At 34.7% G+C, this 24588-nt stretch overlaps 1 protein-coding gene across 1 annotated transcript; it reads left to right on the top strand.

The window, feature by feature from the left end:
• Positions 1 to 952: 952 nt before the first annotated feature.
• LOC128226686 (uncharacterized) lies at positions 953 to 24587 on the top strand. Its single transcript, XM_052936665.1, has 2 exons — positions 953 to 1088; positions 20673 to 24587. The coding sequence occupies exons 1-2, from the start codon at positions 1019 to 1021 to the stop codon at positions 23822 to 23824; spliced, it is 3222 nt and encodes a 1073-aa protein (XP_052792625.1). The 5' UTR covers positions 953 to 1018; the 3' UTR covers positions 23825 to 24587.
• The last annotated feature ends 1 nt before the right edge of the window (position 24588 follows it).

Consider the following 24588-nt stretch of genomic DNA (forward strand, 5'->3'; position numbering starts at 1 on the left):
CATTTATTACCTTTTGGTACGAGTTCGCAGAAGAGAACGCCGTATCCAAACTCAACCAGATTTCGTGATATGTCACACTGTTATTTCACTTGCATGCATTGCACAGACAAAATAACGATATTTTCAGGTAAATGAAGTAAAATGTAGTTCACGAACACATTTTCAAAACCAAAAAAAACGCTTAAAAGATAGGTGTTTTACCTTTACCAGTATAATAAGTCCAATTATAAAAATTCCTAAGGTCATATTTGTGTTTAAATTTAATCACGTGATAACAAGATTTTCAGAAAATACCCGCGTTACCTACATTTGATTATTTAGGTCATATCTGCCTCTCGTGCTGTGATTAAATTTAATCGCGTGATAACAAGATTTTCAGAAAATACCCACGTTACCTACATTTGACCTCACAAATGTACGGTTTATTTTGCTGTTATTTTTATATTTTGAATGATTAGAAATCGAAAAGATAACAAATTTGGAATTTATTAATTGTTTTTATTTATTAAAATTTACTTTCAACCCAACTGCAATTGGTTTTAACTAAATAAACAATGTGAATCCGATGCTAAAATTAGAATCAATGGTCGTCATCACGGTCATGTGATTGTTGAGTCATTTAATTGTATCATCATTATATATAGCCTTATTTTTTGTTACCGATACCAGTTTTACAGTTTGATTATACACTCAGCACATACAGCATGTGAAAATAGGTAAATACATTTAATACAAATTGCATTTGTAATATAGAACAAATTTAGTATTCAACCAGGCTGTAATTTTTAAGGTATCTAAAAACAGCTTACAAAATCTAACAAAGTACAAATTGGAAACAGTGAGACCTTAAGGGTTTGGATATTATTGACGTGAGATTTAGTGCATGTCAGGTGGGGTTTTGCTGTGTTTTACATATTGTCAGATAACTGGAAACCAATATAAATTGTATAAGTATCTTCAGCCATAACGTACTTTCAGCCAATCACTGGGTTTGTACTTAAACCAGTAAGTAGGGAAAATGGCTAAACGATTAAAGTTAAAGATGGGTGGATTCGAAAGTGGTGGGAAGAGGAGAAAGAAACACGCAGGTATGTGTGCTTAAATTGCATATTATACCTTTACGCACACACATGTTGTTTAGTTGTGGCCTTTTCAACAATACACATGAAGAAAAAAACATTTTAACTTTCAAAAATAAATGTTAAAACATACACCCTTTGCAATTTGTTCAGTTTAATGTGTACGTTAGTTTTTCAAAGGACACTTCTTAGACAAACGACTACGTTTTTGTGGCCAGAAACTTGATGTTTGATAATATATTTTCAAATTTATAAGAAAGATATCGAAAATAATGACTTCAAGTTACTTCCTGGTGACACAGTGCAAAAGTAGGCGGGAAAGGCCAAAAATTTAAACGTTTCAAAAGTTCACGTTTGATTTAGTTGTGAGGGACAGTCCTGTTTGGGAGGGAAACATACATCCTTTATAACATAACATGTTTGGGGCAATTAGAAGTTGACCAAATATTGCGAAAGAAGATTTTATTAGATTTTGGATCAAAAAGCATTTGCATTTTTTTCGGAAAAGTCTGTCGACAATATAACTATGTTTTGGTGTCAAAATGCCACAGATTACGAAATTAGCAATGTCTTGTGGGTTCTTGGTGATAATTTTTTAAATAAGAAAGATTTTCAATAAAATAATGAAAAATAGTGGATTAAATTATTTTCCTGGTTACAAAACTGCAAATATTCTCTTCAAGTAGCTGCAATCACCAAAAGGCCACAAGACATTGTTGACTGGGAAGTACTGACTAATTTGACATAAAACATATTCATATTTGTAACAAAGACATTACCGGAAAAAAGCAATTTTTTTTTATTGGAAATCTGATAATATTTGCTTTCGTTCGTTTCCCTCAACTTCATATTGCATACCACTAAATACATTTGCTATATATTTTATCGTCAATTGACAACTTTGCATACAAGGTAACACTGATTTCCACTGCTTCACGACCCAAACATCATATATGGGTAGAAAGCTCCCCTTGTGTACTATACATTAAACAACGTTAAAAAAGTTAAGTTTCTCCTAAGAAACATAAAGTTGGTTGAACGTAAATGTAAAAAAAAACCATGCAGCTTCAAAACCTATAAATATGGAAGGTAGCCAATGGTCTGAGATGTTACTACCATGCTTTGATTCACTGTCATGTGTCAATTTAAAGAAATGGGTGGCGTGGGATTCTCCTTTTGGCGGTTATATCCACCCAGATTGGAGAAAAACAAACTACATGTATATATATCGACATTTATATGTCAAAATTTTATATCAACCGTGACTCAATATGTGTTTTAGATGGTGATGTTCATAGTATACACCTTCCTATGTTTTTTATTGCACAGTTGATAAGATTTGCTAGAATATGTACAGATGTAAAAAAAAATCAGCTCTCGCAGTATAATTTTGACGCAAAAACTTCTCAAACAGGGTTTCAGATATAATAATTTAAAGGAAAACTTTCTCAAAATGTGTTAATCGGGATGAGCAATAATATTAGCAATCAGCGGTTAAAGACTACTATTGTACTTTGGTATGAGATTATAATGACCTTATAATCTCAAACCAAAGTACAATAGTAGTCTTGAATCGCTGATTGCTAACAGTATTGCTCATCCCGATTTTTATGGTGGTGTTTTAAAGAAAATTCGTAAAATTAAAATGTTTCCAGCAGGTAGTTGGGCAGATAGACTTAATGAATTACTTGGAGATTTTATTTAAACCGCCGTGTATATAAAGGCAATATTTTGAAGAGCACTTGCCTTCTAGTTTTTGAAGATGAATACCTAAAACAAAATATAGGGTTGAATTATAATAGCATCCTTTCATAACTAAGCTTTAAGTCCTTTTATATTATGAAGATTTTGCTAATTCATGTTTTCTTAACCGTACTTGACGAACACGTTTTTGGCTGACTCGGAGTGTTTTGGCATGTGACTTCATTTTCTTCAAATATTTTACATTTTCAAATCATTTGGAAGGAAAGATTAGCTAATACATGTCGCTTTTATTTTTGGACTAGGGAAGTACCAGAACTGATTACAATGAAAACATCCAATAAAAATAGTTCTCCCAACAATTCAAGCTAACTGTATGTTCTTTTAATGAAGCACAAGAATTTCATACGTAGCGAGTGAGTTAATCGGGTTAACTACATGAATGTTCTTGCATACGGTCAGATTATATGCAATAAGAATATGAACATATTGGAAAAGTACGATCCGAAATTTTGTCGTTCAATGCTCTGTACATATTGATAGACTGGTACCCTCTTTCTCTTTTATCCGAAAAGAAACCAGTGTCAGCTAACCGCGGTGCGCGTCGCGCATTCGAAATGTCTTGTGAATTCATACGTAAAGCGAATAAAGCGTGCGGTCCAAGTAGAAAACAACCAGGAAAGTGATTTCAATTTTGCAAAATGGAGATAAAAAAGTATCAAATATGCCCATACTTATTTATGAAGTTTCATTCTAAATGAAGCCAAATGTATGAATATGTGCACAGCATCTGTGAATAAGATGATTGTTACCTATGTGCATAGAAAAATCTTGGAGCCACTCTCAGTGTAAGTACATGACATTGTGATAAACCATCGCCATTGATAAAACAATCTTGCATGCTCAATTTGATTTCCTCTCTTATATAATGCACCAGTCAATTGTTACCACGGCCCCCTCGGGGATATACCAGGGAAAAGGGCTGTGTTTTTACCTTTCAGGTGTCCTCGTAGCTAAAGAACTTCAGCGAACACATTATATATTACCTTTTTGGACATGTTGTAAACATCAAAAAAATAAATATCAACATTAAAGTTATGGAAGCCAGAACTAGTGTCCTCGCAATGCCGGGTGATTGCGTGGTTTTGTCTTCCCTCAAAATATATCAGGGAATTGCTCTTACCTTAGATCCCCGGGGTGCGGGTTATTCACGGGATTTCACCACCAGTTCGTTCTCGCAGGGCAGGGATTTTACCGGGGATTGGTGGATGGAAATCGGGGGGGGGGGGCGTGATTACAATTGACTGGTGCATACTTTACAAGTTCTTTTTCTGAAGACGCTTTGTGCTCACTTTTTGTTTTCTAGCCAAGAATGAAAATCAAAAATCAGTCAGAGATACAGTATGTGATGCATTGTTGTTGATAGATCAATATAAATTTAAATATTTGAGGGAAAGGTATTTGGTTAAATAATTTACAAGTGTAACTTTTGAGTTTTTTAACAATGCAGTGCCGAATATTGTGGAGATAGAATTGAATTTGTATTAATTAATCAGTTGACTTGTGGCGTTTAGGGAACAAAATTAAAATCAAAATATTCAATAAAGTTCCCTTATCACCCAATGTTGTGGAATAGTAAATAATGAAGATTTAACCTCACAAAGTCTTTTCAAATGCTGTCCAGGCTTTTTTATGCTTAAGAATATAACTCGCGATGTCAGACCAGAAATCATCTTGGCATGAGATTGGATCACTATGGATCATTATGCACCAGTCAATTGTAACCACGGCTCCCACATCCGGGGGTATACCGGGATAGCCGGCGAAATGGGCCATGTTTTTACCTTTCAGGTGGCCCCGCAGTGCCAGGTCTTCCCGGAAAATACAGTTGGATGGGGCTTAACCTAATGTCCCTTGGGTGCGGGGCATTTGGTGGGGACTTTACCATCAGATTATCTCGCAGGGCGGGGATTTTAGCTGGGGTTGGCTGGACCGAAAGTAAAAGTCCCCGCTATTCCGGGACCGGGGGCATGGTTACAATTGACTGATGCATTAGCTTGTGTATTCAGATAAAGTTAAGAATATATATTTATTTATATAAGTTATACTTTGCAATCTAAATCAAAATTTGAAAAAGGTATCCTTTATCAATAAATGCAAGTATACATAAATGACTGTGCAAATCTTATGTATCATCCAAATATGAGTACCTTGCAGGTGAATGTTATTTGTAAAAATTATACTAAGTGAGCTTTCAAGATTACCTTTCCAATCGCATACACAATGCAGTTTGAAACCTGGATAATTAAAACAAATCTTGGTTGTAGACCATTACTATTAAATATTTGATAAGTCACAGACATTATAAGGTACAGTTTAAAGGGGCTGTACTCAGTTAATGATGAAAAAGCAAAAATTAAAGAAATTGTAGAAAATTGACATAAACTTGGTATCGATGTGTACAATTAATGCATTGAAACTTACTAACTGATGATCCCCATAGTTTACAAATGATTTATTAATAGCAGTTATTTCGTGTTTTTCCATTAAAAAAAGATTACTAGGTATGTCTACCGAGTAGAATTCATTCCTTATGCGTGATCTGCCGTTGATGTTATTACATGATATTAGCGAGTTAGGTATACATCTGGAAAATTCCACCCAGTAAAAGTAAGTCTTCATAGCATAGTGGATACGACACTTCACTGCATTTTTTTTATTTTGGTATTTTATTTACAATAACGATATCAAAGAGTAAAATATTTTATTAAAAAGTGTCCTTAGATTCGTTACAGGAAAAAAAACAACTTTTTTTGCCAATCTGGTGTACAGTCCCTTTCATAAACAACAAGTGAAGCCAATGCTGTATTAATTTGAGACAAACAAAAAGAAGACAGCACAAAGTTCAAAAAGTGTGACCAATGTGAATACCTTACATAATTTATAAATTTTCATGCGATTCAGACAATTTTAATGCTAGAAATCACAAAAAATCATTTCCTTGAATTATTCCTGTCATAGTTTAAAGCTACACTCTCACAGATTTACCGTTTTTACAACTTTTTTTTGTCTTGGAAAGAGCAAATTTTTGCGTAAACATCTTCAAACCAATGATATCAGATTGCTGACAAACAATCAGCTCGTAGTTTGTCATATTTCCGTTCGAAAATTAATGTTTATGGCTTAAACCGTTACTAACAGTTTAAGAATAATGCTTAAAACATCAATTTTTAACTTTAATATAAAAATCTGCCATCTAAATTTTGGTCAGCAGTCTTATATAACTGGTTTCCATGGATTTTCGCAAAATTGGCTCGTTCCAAGACAAAAAAAAAAAGTTGTCAAAATGAGAGTGCAGCTTTAAACTCATAATAAAATTTCAATGCACTCATTTGACATAATTTTAAACAGATGAAAAATGTTATTTTTAAAAAGCACAATATATCCTTTATGTGACCTTACATTACATTATAATGAATTTATTCAGATCAGTGACTTTTCTTGCACTTAAATGTGAACAAGAAAGCTTGGGATTGAACACTAAATGAAACAAAATGAAATTAAATGAATCACAAAATTCATCAAAATTATACACACAAATGTTCTTTGATATACAAAAAATGAAACTTTTTAGACTTTCAAAAATTTAACATTTACTAAATACGGTTATATAAAATGATGAATACATTTGTAGGATTTGATATCCTACTAGATGTAACTCGGCTTCGTTCATTTTTCTAAACTTTCTCTCAGTGATGAGGAATAAATTTTATTCACTGCAGTTGTTTTCTAAGTTTATGAAAATAAGAACAATTGAAACAATTCATTAACTACTGTTGATCAGTGCAGATTGTGGGAGGTCATGGTTGATTTCAATGAACCACCAATAAGCCCTGCCAAAATTGGATACTGATTGGTCAGTCAGGTGCTTTTGGTAGGCATGATTAGCATGAATGTTAATTTTAACCATCATTTATGAATGTTTACACAATCATTGAATATTGAAATAACAAGCGAAATGTTAGTTTGAATGATGAAAGCCATGAAATATGTGAAGTATTCAAAAGAGACCATTTTTTCAGCTTGTGTAAAAAATGAGAAAATTGTTAAGTAAAATATTTATTGTTTATCAGGAAAATGTTGAAATCTCATGTTTAGGCCTATAGTGATCATACTTGATTGCTATGTTATTGGCACTAATATTGCAATATGTTTTATTCATTGCAATATTTATGTAAAACATTAATTATTATGTTGACTTAAGTTGTAGATAAGAACTAATGGTATAGGTGATGTGAGAATGATCTCGTAAGTCTTTAAAACCCCTTTTGGTATTGTGAGTTTTTTGCTCCAGTCTTGTTCAGTTTAGCTTTTGAAGATTTTCAAAGTAACTGCAAAACAAGTCCAGCTGTCTAGAAAGACTATGTCAAACCCTGACCAGATATAATTTCTTGTCTTTTCAAATTACCAACTTGGCAATGGTTTTATCATAACATAGGATATTGGTTTGAACATGTTAGTGTTTTTGTATGTGGAATGAAATATCATAAGTGGCACTAAATTGAACATAATTTATAGTTCTCATTGATATTACACATAGCCCCAAGTACATGATCTAAGATTTAAGGCTTGGATGGAGTCAGGGCAAGAAAAATGCATGTTAATACATTGTACTTTCCAACGCAAGAACTGTTTGTTTATTCAAGTAAATAAAGCAATCCCCACACCAAGGAACTGCAGTATTGCATAACCAGCTTAATTGACATTATGAGGAGTTCAAATTGCTGCAATTAAGGCACATCTAGTTTTCAGAATTATTCAAACTCTGATTTAGCAACCTTAATATAGTTATATGAACTACTTTTGCGAAATGAAAGCTTTTTTAGATTTAAAGGACGGGTGAAAAGTATTTGCCAAATGTACTGCAACACCTGATACCTGTTGCCTAGGAATCCAACAAATCTTGGCACTCCAAATGTTACAGTACTATTCAATTTGGAGTGCCTGAAAAGAAAGCTTCTTGATTCTACATTCAACATCTTCTTTCTTATGACATATTGGACCAGGAGAATCATGAACCTACAACCTTTTCATCTATTGAGATAGGGAGCTATCAGGACAGTGACAGAGGAAATACAAGAATGGCCAACTGCTGCATTTATTGAGTTTCTAATGCATACAAATTAAGACGGAGAAAATAATTCTTAATTTTTCCAAACTACTTCCTTAAGCATCTTGTACATGTATGTAGTTGTCTTTTACAATGATTCTTCAAAGTTACAATGGCCCTGTGGGTTAAAGATGCTCTGTTCACAGGGTAACTGGTTTTGTACATAATAGGGTTATAAGTACTGCGTTTGGATCCAGGAGGTTGTATTCGACTAAAATAGATTTTTGCAGATTCGGATTTCACATGGCACAAGCTGAGTAAAATCAAAATCTACAAAAAACTACCAGAATCAAATTGTTACTGCTTAATGGGCTAGCTTAAACTTCAGACTAAAACTGCTCGCAAGCTGCAAAGGAAATTTGAAAAGTCTTGTTAAGTGTGGGTAGAGGGAGGGGGGGGGGGGGGGCTAAAGCGTTTAATCAGATAAAGTCATAGTTCTTTTGAATTCTTAATGTCGTTAAATCAGACCTATACAAATTAATTTACGTGGTTGGCGTATGTTAACCAAAGAACACATACTTCTTATAATGATCAAATCATTTTATATCAAAGGTCTGTTATTTGCAGTTTCAGAGAAGATTTTCAATGATGTAATTATATCCTATATAGAAAATCTGTCACCTCTTTTTCAGGGGAGCTTTGAACCACAGGGCCATACTTTGGACAATATTTGTAAAAGACATCAATAAATGCAACAGTTGGCCATTCTTGTATTGTCCTCTGTCTTTGTCCTGATAGCTCCCTATCTCAATAGTTGCAAATGGTTTTAGGTTCATCATTCTCCTGGTCATTGGTCATACAGAAAGAAGAGGTTGAATGTAGAATCAAGAAGCTTTCATTTCAGGCACTCCGAATTGAATAGAACTGTAACATTAACAGAGTGCCTAGAATTTGTTAGATTCCTAGGCAACATGTATCAGTTGTTGCAGTACATTTACTTTACTACAAATACTTTTACCCGTCCTTGTAAATCTAAAAAAGCTTTCATTTCGCAAAAGTAGTTCATATATTAAACTATAATAAGGTTGCTAAATCAGAGTTTGAATAATTTTGATACCTAGATGTGCCTTTAATTGCAGCAATTTCAACTCCAACTCATAATGTCAATTGATCTGGTTAAGCAATAATGCAGTTACTTGGTGTGGGGATTGCTTTATTTCCTTGAATAAACAAACAGTTCTTGCGTCGGAAAGTACAATGTATTAACAATGTTACATGCAATTTTCTTGCCCTGACTCCACCCAAGCTTTTAATCTTAGATCAACATGTACTTGGGGCTATGTGTTTTATCAATGAGAACTATAAATAAATTATGTTTAATTTAGTGCCACTTATTATATATCATTCCACATACAAAAATACTAGCATTTTCTTTCAAACCAATAGCATTAATATCCTATTTTATGATAAAACCATTGCCAAGTTGGTCATTTGAAAACACTAGAAATTTTATCTGGTAAGGGTTTGACATAGTCTTTCTTGACAGCTGGACTTGTTTTGCAGAAAATCTTCAAAAGCTAAACTGATCAAGACTGGAGCAAAAAACTCACAATACCAAAAGGGGTTTTAAAGACTTAAGAGATCATTCACACATCACCTATACCATTAGTTTTTATCTACAAACTTAAGTCAACATAAAATGTTTTACATTAATATTGCAATAAATAAAACATATTGCAATAACATAGCAATCAAGTATGATCACTATAGGCCTAAACATGAGATTTCAACATTTTCCTGATAAACAATAAATAATTTTACTTAAGAATTTTCTCATTTCTCAACACAAGCTGAAAAAATGGTCTCTTTTTGAATACTTCACATATTTCATGGCTTTCATCATTTAAACTAACAGTTCGCTTGTTATTTCAATATTCAATGATTTTGTAAACATTCATAAATGATGGTTAAAATTAAGATTCATGCTAATCATGCCTACCAAAACACCTGACAGACCAATCAGTATCGAATTTCGACAGGGCTCATTGGTGGTTCATTGAAATCAACCATAACCTCCCACAATCTGCACTGATCAACAGTAGTAAATGCATTTTTTCAATTGTTCTTATTTTCATAAAGTTAGGAAACAACTGCAGTGAATAAAATTTATTCTTTATCACTGAGAGAAAGTTTAGAATGAACGAAGCAGACGGTTACATTAAGTGGGATATCAAATCCTAAATCCCGGTAAACCCCCGGATGTGGGGGCCGTGGTTATTACAATTGACTGGTGCATAATGATCCATAGTGATCCAATCTCATGCCAAGACGATTTCTGGTCTGACATCGCCAGGTAAGTTATTCTTAAGCATAAAAAAGCCTGGGCAGCATTTGAGAAAGACTGTTGTGAGGTTAAATCTTCATTACTTCACTGTGCCACAACATTGGGTGATTAGGCGATAAGGGAACTTTACTGAATATGTTGATTTTCATTGTTCCCTAAATGCCACAAGCCAGATGATTTATACAAGTTCAATTCTTTCTCCACAATTTTCAGCACTGCAGTATTAAAAAACCCTCAAAATTACATTTATTAAATTATTTAACCAAATACTTTTCCCTCAAATATTTGAAAAATTTATATTGATCTATCAACAATGCATCACCATACTGTATCTCTGACTGATTATTGATTTTCATTCTTGGCTAGGAAACAAAAAGTGAGCTCAAAGCCTCTTAAAAGTGCTAAGTGCCATGCAATGATTAGTAAAAAAAAACAACTTTGTATATGAAAAGAAAATGTCACGGAAATATGCAAATTATGTCGAAAAAAGAACAGCCCTGTTAATAAATTAATACCAACATTCTATACAAAGGATAACAATACTTTTTTAAACCTAATATCCTGGTTGTTTACTACTTAGACCGCACGCTTGATTCGGTTTACATACCCACAAGACGAATGCGCGACGGGCACCTTGGTTAGCTGATACTGGTCTCTTTCGGATAAAAAAAGAAAGCGGCTACCAGTCAATAAAGAGCATTGAACGGAAAAATGTCGATGCGTACTTTTCCAATATGTTCATACTCTTATTGCATTTAATCTGACCGTATGCAAGTGCATTCATGTAGTTAACCCGATTAAATCACTCGCTACGTATCCATTTCTTGTGCTTCATTAAAAGAACACACAGTTAGCTTGTCTTGTTAGGAGAACTATTTTTATTGGATGTTTTCATTGTAATCAATTCTGGTACTACTTTGATTATTCAAATTCGCTTACGGCAATCCAATCAAAATACAGCGTAAGAATGCATTACGTCAGTGAACCCCCAGATACGGCATGAGAATGCAGATCGCGTGTTTACCGCTATGAACTAGGCCACAAGTGCCCTAGTCCAAAAAACTAGGTATGTTTATTAAGGATTGTTAGGTACCGCCTTGGAACGGTCAGTAAAATGTAAATTTACTGGGGGTCTAAACCAGTTTTAGTGCACAAACTTTTATTCCAACAATCTTAAATAAAGATAAAACGCAAAAGGTAAATCTTATCAAAGTATGCATTAACTTGAGGAAACTTAACAATAAAACAAATAATAATAAACGTATAGGTAAACCCCAAGTACTTTTATGATAAAAGATCCCAACTCTATCTGCAGACGGAGGAATACAATTCAGAGCACATAATGCAAAAACAAACAGTCTACCTTATAAAATCAAAGGTTTAAAACTGTGTCATCATAGAATTTCACAATAAAATGCATCATTGTACTAAAACTGGGAACAAATAAAGAAAACATTACTAAAAATAAAATTAATGTATTAGCTAATCTTTCCTTCCAAATGATTTGAAAATGTAAGTTATTTGAAGAAAATGAAGTCACATGCCAAAACACTCCCGAGTTAGCAAAAAAGGTTTTAAAGATCACATGAATTAGCAAAATCTTTATAAAATCAAAGGACTGAAAGCTAAGTTATGGAAGGATGCTATATTCAACGCTATTTTTTGTTTTAGGTATTCATCTTCAAAAACTAGAAGGCAAGTGCTCTTCAAAATATTGCCTTTATATCCACGGTTTAAATGAAATCCAAGTTATTCACTGAATCTATCTGCCCAACTACCTGCAGGAAACATTTTAATTTTACAAATTATCTTTAAAACATCACCATAAAAGTCGGGATGATCAATACTATTTGCAATCAGCGATTTAATACTACTTTTGTACATTGATATGAGATTATAATAACCATTTACAAATTTTGAGAAAGTTTTCCTCAATTCATAATATCTAAAACCCTGTTTTAGAAGTTTTTCCGTCATAAGTTTTCTGCGAGAGCTGGTATTTTTACGTCTGTACATATTCTGTCAAATCTTATAAACTGTGCAATAAAAACGCCATATGATGGTGAACTAGGAACATCTCCATTTAAAGAAGGGTAATTAATTATTTTAATATCAAAATCATCACGTTTATCATAAATATTGGTACTCAATACATCCTCCTTTACTTCGAAAACGCTGAAATCAAGGGTTTTAAAATTGGTGATACAGAAATAAAACAATATCTTTTTGCTGATGCTGCAACGTATTTTAATAATGGCTCTGACCACTCTTTTAAATCTTTGGTTAATTCATTAGAATCATTTTCAAAATGTTCTGGTCTAAATCTCAACACAAATAAATCCATCATTCTTAGAGTGGGAACTTTAAAAAACACAAGTTTAAAGCTCTGCAATAATAAACCATTTATTTGGGCTTCAGAATGCTCAACCGCTTTAGGTATTACATTCTATAATGACAAACAAAAAACAATAGACGAAAATATTAATAAAAAAGGTCGAAGAATTTAATAAAGTACTAAAACAATGGGAACATAGAAAACTATCATAAATGGGTAAAATTACAGTAGTGAAAACATACGCATTACCCAAAATCATCTACCCATTCACTGTTCTCGCAAATCCAACCTAGTATATTATTGAAACCATTAAACAATATATTTTTAATTCATCTGTTTGCGTTAAAAGATATTTAGACGACAAAAACAAAAGTCAATGGAAAGTATTTTTTAAAAAGAAGCTTATTAATTATGGAAATGAATTGTTTTTTGAATGTGAATTAGGCAATGCCATAATAAACAAAATTTCAAAAGAAGGTTCATTAATAAATGATGTCATGAAAGCCTTGAGTAAAACTAAACAAATCTATGACTCAAACTCAATAAAAACAGCCAAGACAGTGATATGGAATAACCAAACAATTTACAATAATGAAAACACTCTGTTTTTTAAACAATGGTATGAAAAAGGTATATTGAACATTTTTTTTACTATAGAACAAACAATTTTTACGAATTTAGTCAAACACAATTCCTATACAACATAAGGAATACAGACTTTATAAATTATCAAACAGTCGTTCGATCAATTCCATTACATCTTAAGACACAGCTGATTTCGGATGGGATTTATCACACAAATACTCAACAATTTAAAGAAAACATCAAAACAAACAAACAAACTTTTGTATTCAGTCTTGTTGCAAAATATTTTCCAACCGATTTCAGAAGCAAAATTGAAAGAAACTCTGGAAATTAGTGAAAATCTGGAATCGAAAACTATATATGGTAACATTTACAAATCAACGATGGATACAACATTGCGTAGTTTCAACTACAAATTCCTTATGAGAATATTACCAGTCAACAAATTTCTGTTTAAAGTCAAATTATACGATTGCAGTACATTTTGCAATTCAAACGACTTGAATCAATTGAACATTTATATTGAGAGTGTCAACAAACACAACAGTTATGGAATAAATTAAACAACTTTATTACATTGACATCAATAAACATAACATTTTACAAACATGAAGCCCTATTGGGAATAGTAAAAAGGCAAATAAAGTAATATCTGTAATTTTTTAATTATATTAATTAAATTTTATATCAACTCAACTATATGTAATGACAGACAATTGACTTTCGATATATTTTTGCATTATCTGAAATTAAGAATCAAAATAGAAGAGCAAATGGCATTAAATAATGATAAGTATGAAACCGACAGAAATAAATGGGATGTACTCGATAGTCTCAACTCACCCTTACCAAAACAAACACCGTTTATGCTGACGAGACTAGTTTATTTGTGGCAACAACAGATACAAGGGGGTGGCAACAACAAAAATCCAAACCAAGAGTGTACTACAACTATTATTAACTTCTTTGCGTGTATATAAAACTATACTATCATTTTTACGTGTTTTCATACATAGCGTTATATCGTTAAAACATGTACATAAGTATACATATATCCCCCAAACTGAGCATGTCACAATCCTATCGAAAAACATATGTTTCTGAATCAGTAACGTATGTAAAAAGATAAGATCGAATATTATTCTCTGGGATACTGGCCGTCCAGGAAAAACCTCGCTTATCTTTTTTAAATGTGCGAGGAAACCTGTATTCGTAACAATGCTCGAAACACGTTTAGTGTTTCTCAGACTAACCCTCCAAATATGAGGCAACGAATATATCTCAACATGCTCCATTATACAAATTCAAAAATATTATTTAATTGTACATACAATCTCATTGCGGTTATATTGTGAAATAATATAATTTTCACCAAATTACATGTTCATCACGAAAATATAATTCAAGTTTGATGTTGCCCGAACAGCAGTCTCGGTAGAAATGACCAAAGTCCACTTTACCCGCCTAACTACGTCATTTCCCGCGCTTTATAGCGCCACCTACAAAACTGACCAAACCAGTTTTGAACAGGCTATTTTGAGACAATTGTTCTCCGCTATACGATGTAACGCTGAGAACTAAATGTCTCAACTCACCCTTACCAAAACAAACACCGTTTATGCTGACGAGACTAGTTTATAGATCTATTAGCAAATTTAGAAGAGTTTTTTTTTATATTTTCGTGATTCTACATAACATATTATTACCATTTCATAACTTTAATGATTTTGTTATCAATAATTTCTTGTCTAATGAATCCTTTATATAACCGTCCTTTGCCTGGTCAGTTTTCCATCTACCGTGCCTCTTTATACATCTATCAGATATACCATCCGCGTTTGCTGCGGATGTAGCACCGCTAGCTCGTAAAGTATGCGTACCCAGCTTGAGATTTGGTGCTACCAATGATAATTTTGAAACAATACATTTGGCCCTAGTGTAACTGATCTTTTTGTTTTTAGTTATTAATCGAAAAGAGGCCTTTGATTTTAAGACGGGTTTGAATAAAAATTCATCTGAAGTTTCATCAAGTCCTGCCAAATTCATATAACGTTGTAACATGATATATGGACAAGCAATTGTGCTACCTTTAGCTATCAAAACCTCCCTTCCCTCCCTATAAATGTCAGTTTTACTTAATCTTATCTTGAGCACTATTTGATCGGTTTGAAAATTCACGTCCGAACAACGGAGGTTGCTCATTTCGTTATAACGCAAAAATCCAGCATAGCACAGTAATATCATAGCTAAATCTCTTACATTTGTTAGTGACATGTCTTTCTCATTAAGTACACAAATCTATGAGCATTGTGGAATCTACAACATCTTTCTTATTCTTAGGTTTAGAACGTAGTCTTTTTGCGGCATCACATAAATGTTTCACAAAACTGCTATCTGTAGGATCTGCCAATCCGTGTATAGAATGAATCCATTTAATGGCATAAATTGCCGAAGATATGACACTGTAAGATTTTCCATTATCAAGCATATGCGATATGTATATTGCCACGGACATAGCATTCGCTGGTCGGCATGATAAATGCATTGAATCACAAAACTTTTCAAAACTTTTGAAACAACCACTATACTTCTCCGTTGTAGACGGCGCCCTCGATTGTAAAACATAGCTTGCCATCTTTCCAGCGATATCATCCGATTTGCTATGTCTATGCCGACCTCTTTTATCTGTTGCTGAATTGTTGCTTTCAGACCAGGACCTGTCAAAATAATCAATGTATGAACATCTATCTTATACAAACTTTGTCTTAAGAGCAATCATATGAAAAGGTAACGGATTCTTACTGAAAACCCCGTTATTACCCTTTCCGTTGCCAATCACTCCATGTTTTGGTAAAACCTTGTATTCTCGTATATAACTTTTAAATATACCTTCTTTTTGTAAAGACAAGGCCAAAATGGTGCCGACACCCAAAGCGGCACCACCAGCGTACATTCCGCATTCTCCTTTTCAATCTTTGAAATACACTTTACGGCCAATCTTGGTGGAGGCACAGCCAATTGTTAGATCCTTTCCAAGATTGACTGAAGGCATCAATACCTTCCGTTCCAGGAACCCACCATCTTGAATTGAATCGCTTACATTGTTTATTGTAGGAAGAAGCAAATCTATCTACTTCGTATTTTCCCCAAAGATTGTCAAAATAACAGAACCACGTTTTTGATAAAAACCAGTCGTCACAGTCTCCACATCTGCTTAAAAAATCTGCTTGACAATTATCATTCCTTGGAATCCATTCTGGTTCTATCGAAACATAATTTTTCTCACAAAAATGAAAAATATCAGATGCGATTAAATGTAAATCCTCTTTTTTTACCATTTTGCAAAATAGACTGTACGTTCTTATTATCTGAAAAACTTTTACAGTTTTATCCCTTATTATGTCCACTTGACTTACCATTACCCGTCTGACAGCCTCAATTTCTCTCCATGTAGAACTTTTTTGCCGTTCTGACTCTGACCACGTACCGACTACAACTGAATCATTCAAGCCAAAGCTTTTGAAAAATCAAACCTTTCAGATTCTTGTTTACTTAGTCCGCTCTTCCGGGAGTGATCTACCCTTCGTTCTAGTTTTATGACCGTGTAGCTTAATCTCTTTTTGAAAAAATATATTACCCTTTTCCTGGAGTGAACATTTTTTTCTCTACAAGGGACAACTCAGCATTACCAACTGCGAAATGCCCTACTTCTAGACATGACACACTGCTCGCTTCCGTGAGCAACTTACTGCCCACTTCCGGGGGCGACTGACTGCCCACTTCCGGGGGCGACTTACTGCCCACTTCCGGGGGCGACTTACTTCTTACTTCCAGGGGCGACTTACTACCTATTTCCGGAAACGACATATTGCCCGCTTCCGGGGGCGACTTACGGCCCACTTCCGGGGACGACTTTCTACCCACTACCAGGGGTGACTTACCTCCAACTTCTGTAGTTTGATTACAAGTATATGTCTTATGACACTTCTGTTTAGTAACCCCGACCAAACTACGGGGGAGCAGATATTCCCTCACCACCCAATGACATAATATTGCTCGCGCCCAATGAAAACCTACTAGATGCAGTCTGCGTTCTAAGACTAACTTCTGTTTCTAAAATACCATTTACATGGGAATGTCCGCCTACTTCTGGACGCAATGGGCCCACTTCCGGGAGTCCTTTATTATCAAAACCCGTTCTCTCTATATAACCGCCGTATCCATCAGCGCTAGCATCACAAAATACTGCAAACTGAGATACAGTTACAGACGTCAAGCTTCGTCCAGAATCATTAAGGATACGCACGTTATCCTTCCAAAATATAAGCTCTTCAATGGCTTTTTGTGACACCAAACTGGCGAATTCCAGCTTGCCCTGGTGACTAAACAATTGTACATGAACCTGGTAATCATACGAACTTTCTTGCCAACAACAAATTGCAAAGAAATTATTTGACCAATAACTGAAGCTATAACCTGGCCTGTATCACACTACATTTATCTTTTAAGACAATGTCTAATACCTTTTGTAAAATATGTTCTAGTTTTTCAATCCTATGCGTCTGTATAAAATATCTGTTTATATCAAAGTTGATAAAATATCCGAGCCACTCTGCCTTAAGACTAGGCACCAATTACATTTTTCGTTTGCCAACAAGAAACCAAAATCAATCAGAGATTGCTCAACATAATGGCTCGATTCTAGAGCTTCTGAGAATGTTTCCTTTCCGCCGATGCCGTCATCTAGAAACATAATGACCTTGTGTCCTTTTGACCTCAGAAAATTTACTACGACCCGTAAGACCTTAGTGAATATGTGACCAGCAACGGATACACCAAATGGCAAGGAACCATATGTGCAAAATATTCCGTTTTACCATTAATTTCCCAGGCGAACCCCAAAAACGACCTATGTGGTTCGAATATATCAATGTGATGGTAGGCACTTTTGAGGTCGTACGTGTACACATATGTTCCAGGTTTGAAAAGCTCATATGCTACATTTATGTCCTCGAACTTGACTCTAAACAAATGAGGGTTTATATGTCTACAGTCTAGCACTAACCTGGGTTTTCCTGACTTCCCATACGCTACAGTCAGTGGGTTTACGACCATAGGTTTTTCGTTCGTCTTAAACACCACCCCCTTGTCTAACAAACATTGTATTTCTTTGCTTACAAAATCTTTGTTTTCAAGTGCAGACTTATTGTTTTTTAATTCCGCCTCTTTAGGTAGGGTTTTGAATGGCAATTTGTAGCCTTGCTCTATGACATTTATTATGTAAGAATTATCAGAAACCTCTCGCCATTTCGAAACATGTGTTTTAAGCCTACCAGCAGGTGATTCCGCGGAATGAGGGTCAATCTTTTGAGAACTTACTCTCTGACTTCTCGTGCCTTCTCAAGCTGTGAGTAGTCCACCGTTACCTCGAGCGGTGTTATATCGACAGCTTCTTCGAGCTGTTGTGTATCTGCAGCTTCCTCGAACTGCTGCATTTCTACACTACTAAAACAACAATAACCAATACTCATCTTATTGTTAGAACTGCTAGGACACTCTAGCCTCCAATGACCGGCCTTCCCACAGTTGAAGCACAACCCAGGCTTCGTTGATGTTGCTGAAGGTATGCTCGCAGGTTGAGCCCTTTGAACTGCTCTTCCGGCACCTCGTTGAAGGGATGAAAACGCCCACGTGTCTTACGGCCCCTCTCTGTCTTAAACTTCCGGGACGCGCGAGATTCGGCCTTCATGATCCTCTTTTCGTCCTCCGAATCCTCTGCCAACGGGTTAGACTCGTACTCATGAACTACGCGCCAACCAAGCTCGCTCGAATCAGCTAGCATCACCAATTTTTGACGGTGCGATAGCATCTCCATGGCTAAAGAAAAAAAATATGAGTGTACTTTCTTTATCTGTTCCAAAGATAATGCGCCTATTAGATTATACGATAATAAAACTATAATCCTTATTAAACACGTGCCCTGTAATTTCTGTTTCAATTATAAATAAACACTTCAATAATATTACTAAATGTACGTTTAATGTCTTACTTTGTATTTGTATTTTACACAATCCTAAACCTCTCACTGCCATGTACTTATTACTATAACGTGTCAAGTTGTTTAGCTCATGATTTCCACGAGTATTTTGAGCATGTTATTAGATCGTTTAACTGTAAACCTTAAATTCAAGATATCGGTAAAGAGATATAATACCTTCTTTGATGAAAGTTTTTGACTCTATCTGATCCTCTGTGTTAACTGCATTTTCTAGCGTCCTTAAAACCTTTCCATTAATCTTATAATGCTCCTCGTTCGATTTGCGTTTGAACTTTGGAGTTTCCGTAGAAATGATCCTACTGATTTTCGACAATTCTTGTGAATGAGAAGTGGTACTTAGCTTAAACATGTTCCCTATCTGCTCTAGCATATCGTTCTTATGCTTGTCAGCCTGGCTTCTATCAAGTCATTTACATCAGAGCCGTCCATTGTAAGTAAAATACTTTCTACGAAAACAAAACAACGACTTCAAGTTTGATGTTGCCCGAACAGCAGTCTCGGTAGAAATGACCAAAGTCCACTTTACCCGCCTAACTACGTCATTTCCCGCGCTTTATAGCGCCACCTACAAAACTGACCAAACCAGTTTTGAACAGGCTATTTTGAGACAATTGTTCTCCGCTATACGATGTAACGCTGAGAACTAAATTTCTCAACAACTAATGTATATATAGAAAAAAAGAGACACATCTAGCCTTAACAACTCATATCTCATAATTGTTTTGTTTTTACTCATATAAATAATGTAATATTTTGAACAAAAAAGGGACATCACTTTGTGTGTGTGTGTGTGTGTGTGCGTGCGTGCGTGCGTGCATGCGTGCGTGTGTGTTTGTGATAGAAAATTGTTTTTCTATACAACATAGAGATGTTTAAACATATATGTGATTTTGATATATTATGTAAATACGATTTATGTTGAAAATAAATGAGAAGAAATATAGAAATAAGGCATGTAACGATAAGTAGGCACTTCCGAATTGGTGTAATTTGTTTTACAGCTACACATGTTGCATCAGATACATGTATTATGCTTGCTATATATTGAACCTCAAAACAAATCAAAAATAATTTTGTTTAAACCATTTTTTGTTTCGGACTTTAATCGGTTTTTACACTGCTGAAGGCTCATAAAACAGAACCGATTATTATAATGCCAAAATACTGTTGATTTGACCACAGTGTCTTGAAACGCGCTGGTACATATTAAACTATTTCTATTCATGTAGTCACGGCATCGCGATCCCGCCCCTCACCTTTTGAAATGTCCAAGACATTTTGCTAAAATGTTGCATTTGATTTGTACTTTATAATGTTAAAATTTAAATCACGAATTCTTTTAAAATTTGTACAGTACTTTAGAAACTATGGTATTTTTTGTATTTTGTAATTCTCTAAACTACTATATTTTATATGAATAATTTTGAAATTACAGCATAAACCAAGTTTTTATGTTTCAGAGATATCACAGTATTTGAGCGATTCAGAGAGCTCCGGAAATGACGGATTAGCTGCAAGTCATGACTCGGTTGAGAACATTGATATTAGTGATGACGAGATGACCGAAAATGATAAAGTACATGCAAGTTGTGACTCATCTGAAAACAGTGGTACAAGTGACGAAGAGAGCTCCGGAAATGATGAATTACCTACAAGTCATGACTCGGCTGAGAACAGTGATATAAGGGATGACGAGAGGATCGGATATGATAAAGTACATTCAAGTTATGACTCATTTGAATACAGTGATGAAGGTGATGAAGAGAGTTCCGGAAATGACGGATTAGCTGCAAGTCATTTTTCGGTTGAGAACATTGATATAAGTGATGACGAGAGGACCGGAAATGATAAAGAACATGGAAGTTATGACTCATCTGAAAACAATGGTACAAGTGATGAAGAGAGCTCTGGAAATGATGAATTACAAACAACCAATGACTCATTTGAAAACAGTGATGAAAGTGATGAGGAGGAGCCTGAAACTTCTAACGAAGTAGATAAACTTGGTCAAACAAATCCCTCTCGCATAACACTTAAAAAGGAAATGGCATTGTACAAAGTAAATAATGATCGAGTCGATGGGTTAAATAGTGTAGATGAAGGAACTGTCAAGGACATTGAAGAATGCATTATCAGAGAATTAGAAAAGGGCCAAAATTTGGAAAAGAAAGACATCAAACGAAACGACTGTTCTCCATTTAAGATAGCATGGTTCTATTATAAAACAGAAAAGACAATAAACATTCAAGCCTCGCAAATTGCGACCGACCGAGAGGCAAGCAATGCACAAAGATTACCAGGAGATCGAAAAACTGGAAACATTCTCATATACTACAGATTTTTCAATGGCACGCCTGAGGTTTACTTACTTTGCGATGGTGCAGCATTTAATGCTATCTTACATTTGGTGGATAATGACTTCAGAACAAAATTTGCAAAATGTTTCTTGGATGATCAGTGTATCAAAGAAATTGAAACAATTAATATTGCCGGACCACACACACAGGTGAAAAACACATTCAAAATGGGTACAAAGAACGCATTGAACACGGCTTTGTATTTTGAAAAAGTCATCATCTCTCTAATAGGCATTCTGAAAGAGGACTGTGGTCTCCATAAAATTGTAAACGACCCTGTTGACTCTGGAAAAAAGATAAATTTGAAAATAGGACTCAATACAGTTCGAATTTGTGTAAAAATGAGCTGTGAGATGTGGTCCAAAGTTATTGAACACATATCAAACAAAGTGTCAAAACCCGCCCCCGAAACAATCATCAGCAATGTACTCGATTTTGTCCGGCAGGTGAGTGACAAATGTCAGCGCCAGGAATTGTCATCAAATATGTCAAAAAAAGCAGTTGATTTAATTCTTGAAAAGGAACAATATGATGACTTTTACCTTAGCCATCGATATACAAGAGACTTTTTGCTTTCATCAGATGTTCGTCTTTTAATGAAAAAGTCTGGTCCAGGAGACGATAAAGTCGTCCAACTATGGCAAAGTGTTCCGAGTTTGCAAGAAGTAATCAATGTGCTCCGAGAGGGATTCGACAGCCGAGATTTGGAAAATGGTTTAAATGATCGAAAAATCATTTTGACCTACTGGAATCAAAATGGAAAACTGGTAAGCGAAGCAGTGCAAAACTACATACACGGGTCAATTCAGGTCGAAGACGAACTTTTTTACAAAATAGGATCGAAGTGGTACCAGCTGTCTACACACTTTTCCCAAACAGTCGATAATACGTTTACAAATTTCACAAAGAGATGCACATTTCTAAAAGCGGAAGAAGCTCGTATGGTAGATGTATTAAAGTATCCATGGAAACACTCCGACAAGCAATTTGATATTAAAGATGTTATCTCGGTTCTCGGAATTAAGGAAAAAAAGGCAAAACTTCTTGTGAAAATACTTTTAGACAGTCGTATAAGCATTGCCTCTGAAAACGGTGAAATGAGTTTTACACATAGCAGTTTTTTGTTTCCAGAAAGTTCAGATGTTGCACGAGCAATCAAAACTGGTTCTGTTGACCAGAAGTCAAATTCGTCTTCATCGACGACTAAAGAAAAAAAGAATTCTCCTTCTTATGTTATTTGGAGCTGTAAACAGGGGAGAATATCACTGAACAAGCTACCCAATACAACAATAGAAAAGGAAAGACGAATTGTATGTAATGTAAAAAAAGGGAAGAAAATGTATCAGGTTGTTAATCCCGTTTTGACTAAAGCTCTACACCACAAGATACAAAGGAAAATTCCTGGAGTAATGGAATATGAAATAACAAATTTCTTACGAAGCATGATGCCACTGAATGAGAATGAATATAATCAGTTGTATCTTCACAATACACATCGCACAGAAGAGTTTATTGTTTTCCCTGGAGATCGACTTCAGGCCAACAATGTTGAACTTTTTGATATTCTTCTGCATGACAAAAAAAGGAGACAAACTTTCCTTATACACAACAAGAACGGTCTTGGGAATACAACAAGAGATGCCTGCGCTCAGATCAGGGATTCTGCCGAACTTCTATGGCATGATTTCACAAGAGGACTTCAAACACACATTAAGAAATTGTGGGATGATGGAACCAATTCGGCTACTGCCTTGTCTCCATACAGGGAACAGTTAAAAGAAAAACTCCTTCGCATCGGGAAAAATGAGTATTTACGAATATTTGCAAAGAACGTACAGTTTGTGTTCGTGTTTGCATTTGTGACTTCAACCAAAACAGACCACAACTTGAAATTTGATTTTAAGGCAATGTCGCGGAAAGACTTTGAAAGCAGAGAATTTGCAGATGGTGCAGGGGTATTGCACGAGTTGCAAGATAAAAAACTTGTTAGCAGTGACGGATACTTGACTGATAAATTCTTGGGTATAACAAATCTGGAGAAGTTTCTTAATGAATGCAGAAAGTTGAATATTTTCAAGGATAAAACGCAGAAAAGAAAAAAAGCCATTTACAGGATTTTGACAAAGATGGGTAAATGCAATGTTTCCACCATTGCGAAATTAGAATTGCTTGCCCTTGACAGTGACTTTGCAAAATACCAGATTGGTGGATGGAGGAAGTTCAAGCTTCGCATTCTTCAGCTTAAATCAAGCTGATATTAAGTTGACAGAAAATGACACCAGAACGGGCTTGATATTACTATCCACAGACGTCCCATCGATACAGAGTACATGCATGTCTGTATAACGCATTAGGCATGTAACACAGTAGCCAATATGGCTATACTTACTTTGTATATGAAGGTTAGTTATGATGTAAGGTATCGCTTTCAAATGTGTTGATCCTATCAACATCACAGCTAAGTTTTTAGTAATCCGAACATTTATTTTTATACATTTTTTTATTCGTAAATAATAAATATTATGCGTGTAGTTTCGTTGTTGTATAATTGTTGTCTGTTTCATTAGGCATTTGATAATATTTCACTATTGTAGTTTCTTTAATATAATCAATAACTTTCGATAACGATCTTAGTAGATTTTTGTCTTAAATTGAAATATCTTAGTGTCATATTTTTATTAATTTCTATACATTTGTTTGTAATGAACTTTAGTCGGTATTCAAAAAGGGTGTATATTTATAAAAAAATAATACAATGTACTTGCTGTCATTGTGACATTACAGATTTTAGATCATTCAAAATTCTTTAACGCATAATTGTTGTTTCTCGATCCTAATAACCGATATTAAGCACCGATGTAAAAATGCAGGCGTCCGTCGTGAGATGAAAATATGATGAAAGTCCGTAAATCGATATGACATTAGCCAATCAGTAACCGCCCTGCTAAGGCACCAATGTGGCACCCCTAGAAGTATCAGATATGATTCAGACTATTGATGTACTCACATGTTATACACT

The sequence above is a fragment of the Mya arenaria genome, chromosome 3 (genome assembly GCF_026914265.1).
Source record: "Mya arenaria isolate MELC-2E11 chromosome 3, ASM2691426v1".
NCBI lineage: Eukaryota > Metazoa > Mollusca > Bivalvia > Myida > Myidae > Mya > Mya arenaria.